This window comes from Halyomorpha halys, unplaced genomic scaffold (genome assembly GCF_000696795.3).
Source record: "Halyomorpha halys isolate HHAL.00 unplaced genomic scaffold, Hhal_1.1 Scaffold45.1, whole genome shotgun sequence".
In the NCBI taxonomy this organism is placed as follows: Eukaryota; Metazoa; Arthropoda; class Insecta; order Hemiptera; family Pentatomidae; genus Halyomorpha; species Halyomorpha halys.
The window spans coordinates 2,329,672-2,335,758 of record NW_027113993.1 but is presented as its reverse complement, the minus strand read 5'-3'; the positions used below and the strand labels follow the sequence as shown (position 1 = coordinate 2,335,758).

Sequence of the window (6,087 nt, the reverse complement as noted above, 5' to 3'; positions counted from 1 at the left end):
ATTTTTGACGTTTTTTCAAAATTTTCAAAAATCGGAATTCGCTTAGAAAATAAGCGGGACGTCAATTGTTAATTGAGTCCAGAACACCATGCATAAATTGTATCTAATGATACTAACTCAATCCTTTTTGGGAATATATTGATAATTTATGATTATGTCTGGCTTTATTATTTATACTAAATGGACTTATTTCAATTTATAAGTTATAATAAATATATATATATAACTCACTACTACGGCAGCTAGGGCGCAGGCGCCGAAGAGCGCGATGATTGCGAGGTGCCTGATCATGGTTGTTCGGAGGTTGGTTCTGATCTGCAGCTCTGTTAATGCCGGCGGTAGCTTTCACCAGCACACGTAACCTTCTACCACGCAGCCCCCCGACCCTCAGCCTCCGTAATGGTAGCCGAAATATATATGCCCTAAAGGGTACTCCACAACAGAAATGGTTATGATACAAAGCACCTCATTTCCTACATCATGATGTGAGCCAGTTGTGGTCGTACGATTTATCACAGCACAGCATCCTGGCGCAAAGGCGGTATCTCGCCTAAGGAAATGGATGTAATAGCAGAAACCATTTTATTCAAATGTCTCTCACGTAAGGCTCGCTACGAATGTATTTCACAACTCCAACACAAACACATTTCCTTACATTACCAAATCGAAACACCTTACAAACTACTACTTTCCGTCATGCCACAGTTTACAAATCATTTAATTTCCAGTTGTATCCCAAATAGCTACATGATTTGCATTCAAATTGAATTTTGTAAATCTAGAAGATCTATTATAAATCAACGAGCAAAAATACTTTCTATGTCGATTAAAGCACAAACTTTACTAAACAGACTGGTTAAATAATAATAATTATAGATAAGTAAGAAATTAAAGAAGGTTACTTTAAAAACCAATTAATTAATTGTAAACAATTAACAATTAATTCGACTTATTATTAAAACTTGAAGTTTCTACCTATCTTCAGGGCTGAAATATATCAATTTATTATATGTATACAAACTCACGAATGTCGCTTCTCAGGAATGGTTCATATCTGGTGGAGATATTGGTAACATTTAGGAGAGTGTATCAAGATTCTTAGAATTTTCTGTTAAATTAAAATTTAAAAAATTAAATTAGAAAAAAAAACAAGAAAAAATAAACGTAAAACGATATATGAAATGATTACTTTATTCTATAATTTTGACAACAAGTAGTTTTTTAAGTTCATTTTAGAGAGCCAATTTTAAATGATAGGATGATAACTGTCATATAGTTTACACCATTGTTATTACTACAACAGTTGCCGTGACCGTAAAGTGTTCCCGTGTGAACGTGATAGTAGCTTCACCATGAAACTATCAACTAATGATGTAACTATAATACAGACCAGTAGTCAGGCCAATAACAACAACTAACAAATATAGTCAATTCAATAAAAGAAGCTTGTTATTTTCGAAATATTTTCAGATTATTAGATTCGTAATACGTAAAACCACCATCGCGTTAAAAAAAATCTGAAGTGACCCATCCTATTTATTTTCCCTCCCTTACCAAAAAGGAAATTAGTTGTAAGGTAAAGGCTCATATATTAGACATTGTACCAGTAATTGACACTTTAAAGTTGCTATTCAAATATATAGGATTTTAGGTGATCTGTGAATCTTATCAGTAGTATTTCATCCAATTACTCTTCTTCTAGGGACTACTACTGCACATCCACTTGATGGACCCTTGAACTAGGTTCACAAGAAAAGGTTATCTGTAATGGGTGCCGGTCACTCATTGCAAGCTCAGGTACACGTGTTTTATAAGAGCCCATACAATCCCAGTTAATGTTCATAAAAATCGGAATAACGGTTCGATCGATTATAGACGAGCATATTTGACTATAGAAAAACACGACACCAACTATTTTCCATAAAGGAGTTTTAATATTTTATATAAAATATCACCTAATTTTTTCAGAAATATATTTAATTCAACCTTAAAGTCAAATTAAAACGTCATGACAGCACAATATCTGCACTCCTTAAAATGGAAATCGGGAATCTCATAACTTTCAGCTTATGAAGACATTCTCGTGGAAGTCTACAAGCAATGCAGATGTTGAGAAAAAACCAATATCAATGCATTTCAGGGTATTTGAAAGAACTGAGAACACCTGCGATGCAATATAAGGTGGCATTTATTAAAATTGAATACATTTTCAATAAAGTGGCGAATAATACAATCGTCAATAATACTTCTAAGTCTTATTCTTTTCCTGACCTTGAGCAATATTTAATCAGGATATATAGGATTAATATCATATAGGAGCAATATTTTACAGAATAATCTGTATTATTCTCATTCATTACTAACACAAGATTTACGGAAACTATCAATTTGGACAACTTTTAATTTTTAAGTTGAAGAGAAGTTTAATATTTCTCATCAATTAAACATGTTATTGTCCATAAAATATGACCAAAGCCCGTCCTTGACTGTTCAGCTTTTCAGCCACGAGCTGGCCAGTAAAGACGAGCTTCATACCAACGCCTGCATTAATTAAATAATTTTGATAAATAAATTCTAGTACGGTGACTGATTTTATTCACTTTTGGATATTTGCAAATAATAAGTCGGTGAAGGAAAAATATGGAACACTCAACTACAAAATTTTTAAAAATATCCTTAACATTTTAAGTGTCATAGAACGTAGGCCAAAAATCAAAAATTTTTAATCAATTTTTTTTTTATTAGTACAAATTATGGATTTTCTGGGAATTGTACTTCAAATAATAGGAGACTGGTTCCATTGCGCCACACTTTGGGCTAAATTAAAAAAAAATACAAACATTGAAAAGTATGATAAGACTTATATACATATACACACACACATATCTTTATTAATATATGTGCCTTTCCTCATTTAATTTTGTAAATAGTATTTGATTCAATTGCTCATTTTGGCTCTCTTGTCTAGGATTATTTTAGTTCCTGAAGGTTAAGAGAATTTAACATTATTAATTATTTGCTTTAGCACAGATTTTTTTACCAGAGCAATTTCCGACTTTTTTTTTAGTACTTGAAAGAAGAAAATCTGACGATTAATAATGGATCAACCAATAGCTATAATTCAATTTATATGAATTTAAAATCTAATGATGTTTAGAACTTTTGGTGATCATCAAATTAATGTTATGTTACTAATCTTATCAAGCTGCATTAACTGAAAATTTAGTTTTGTAAATTCAGTAGAATTTATTCTGCTGTATGAAAGTCTAAGTTGTTTATTGATTGATTTATTGGAAGTGGTTGGCGATGGCCATATTATCGTCCATGGAGATGAAATATACAGAGAAAATTATGGCCAATAATTACTCGCCATGACACAACTTGGAAAGGAGGTCAGTCACTTGAAAGTCGGCTGGTTTGCGAGGTATTTAATATCTTGTTTGGGCCTGATCATGATTCGACGGGCTGATAAATATTATCCATTAAACAATACATATAAAATTATTTATATAATCACAAATATCCAAAATTCAATACCGGCATCGAATGATACCGTAAGTAACGGTATATGACCTTCCAATATTATTTCTGTATTTGAACTATAGCGAATCACTCTTATCGATAATGAAGCAATAAAATCACCAGCATCAGAACTAAGATATCTACCGATGAAACTTGAATGAACTGGATATTACTATTGTTAATCAGCAGATAAAATATATGAGCTGTACAATTGAGCGATTGTGTGTAGCGCGGTTTAACGAAAGGGTGTCAATACTGGATCCTAAGAAACATGGTGAGGCGGTGATTCTACTACGTTTAAGTTATTATAAATATCGATATGCCCAACATCGGATCAAATTGTCAAATACCTGTATGTTCCTCAACAGCCCAACCAATGAGGTGTTGTAGACCAGAATTGACTTCAGGGCTTTTTTGCGACAATTTTCTAGGTAAACATACTACAAGTCCTGAGGTATTGGTGCAGAACCATTGAGAAGAGGTGAGGGAACATGTATTAAGGTTTTAAGGCGGATCCACATGTTGGCCGCTCGCCACGAATTGGAGGCTTGTACAAATGCTCGGTAAACAAAGAGCGGACCATCCACAAGTCAGTGTAATTCAGATAGGCAAGCATGGCGGACGTACAAGTGGTTTCAGCCATTGCACTGGGATTATATTATTTTTATTACAAAAAAAAGAAAATGAAAGGAAATTAAATATAAATAAATAAGATTAAATATAAAACTTATTATAAACAGTAACAACAAACACCTTCAACCTCCACACAGCTCTCAGCTCAACTAGACAAAGAACAATAGTGGAGACGCTACACGAGCGCTCTCACGAACCCCTTTGATCTGTGTCCAAAAAACCGACTCTCGACGGATCGGCAACGAGCTTAGGCCAACTCGTACAAGCCACCCATCCACATGCTCGCGCATGTCTGAGTTCGCCATGGCTTGGCCAACATGTAGAGGTCCCTTTACGTTTATAACTTTAAAACGGTTAGTTCTTGCTTAAAATATTGTCTGTGCAAAATTGAAAACATTAAATTTCCAACAAGAATGTTCCTACCATTATTTTTTTCGTATCTGGTTCAGTTTAAGAAACATGCTCTCATCAAATTAAAATTTTAATCGAATTTAGTTTTATTCACCTTTTTGGTTTATTCACTTGCACCATGTATCCAATGTCTTGTATGCTTTAAAAACTGAAAATGAAACGATTGAAAGACGAATCACCTAAGGTGGGTCTTTCCACAAAAACGGTTCAAGCAAAGGAAATGAGGATAAACTGCACGGTGGAAGATAGGTTCCAAGTTGGAACAAAATAATCCTATCAAGAAAATTAATTTATCTCTTTATAAGAAGCATGATCAGTTAAGACACAGGAAGGATGAGGATATAAGGAACAGAATGAGTAGAGCCAACGGAGCATTATTTCAGTTGTACAAAGTTTGGAAGAACAAGAGCATCTCTCAGTATAAAAACTGCTTAATTAAAAACAAATGTTCATGTTTTTGCGCCCCCCCCCTGTTCTTACATCCCCGCAGTCGGCTCTTCCTGGCCAATATTGTAACCCCCTGCCTTCAGTAGACCAGGCTCCTCTACTTATAATGCTTATAGAAGGGTATTTGTTTTTATATTTTATATATGTATAATGTATAATTTGATATATAATATATATGTATAAATATATTTTATATATGTATTTGTTTTTATATTTTGTATTTATTCAGATGTAGTCTTAGAATTAAGTCATTACATGTTGTAACTAGTTTGTAAATAAGCTTAGGAAGTTAGAAAAAAACAATTATATTCTCTCAGTACAGATGTATGAATCCAAACTTGGAGGGTCACAAAAAAAAAAAAATGGTTTAGAGCCATTCTAACATCATAAGACTTTGACAATGCATGTTCATACGAATAAACACTCCACCACCTAGGTATATGCTCAGACTGTGTAAGGAAGGGCAAGTCCTAAAGATCCTCGCTTTAGGTCCTTAAAGGAACAGATACTACTGTGGGATATTCATTTAAAGAAGAGATGCTAGTCAGTTCTACAGGTATTTCTAGTAGATGTTGGGGAAAGTACAGAGACGACTGAGGAGGATTCGTTCCTGTTTACGAACTTATAGGTAAAGGAAAGAGGACCAGCTGAAGTAGATTATAATCAGTTGCTTCCGTTTATCTAGTGACCCCTCTAGGCAAAAATATGCCATCAAGCTAGAAGCTACATACAAGAATTAAGCTATTAGTAGATCAAAAGATTCTATTGTGATTTATATTGGTTCAAATACATTTAGGAATATTACGAGTATATGTATGGAATTAAAGAATTTATAAGAAATAATACATAAGTCAATATTCCCATTTTCTGACCTTTAACAGTTCAGGTAGCTCTAAGTAATTATGTTATAGACCAGCAGATAGCAGCAGTTTTGCTATAATCGAAAAACTTTAAGTATTGGTGCACTTGGCATCCCCTGGCCTGAAATAGTTTGGAATAAGGAATGGAAGCAGATTGTTTATACTTTAAGAAACCCAGGCAATGCCATAGAAAAAGATGTACTTGTTATATGAT

General features: G+C 33.6%; 1 protein-coding gene across 2 annotated transcripts in view; it reads right to left on the bottom strand.

The window, feature by feature from the left end:
* Positions 1–521, bottom strand: part of LOC106688957 (uncharacterized) — a 19,567-nt gene extending 19,046 nt beyond the window's left edge. Inside the window, exon 1 of one of the 2 annotated variants that reach the window (XM_014433685.2) lies at positions 232–521. In XM_014433685.2, coding sequence (XP_014289171.1) covers positions 232–291 — 60 coding nt within the window. In that variant the 5' untranslated portion in view covers positions 292–521. The remainder of the gene's footprint in view (positions 1–231) is intronic. The other variant, XM_014433678.2, reaches the window with a different exon arrangement.
* Positions 522–6,087: the final 5,566 nt, after the last annotated feature.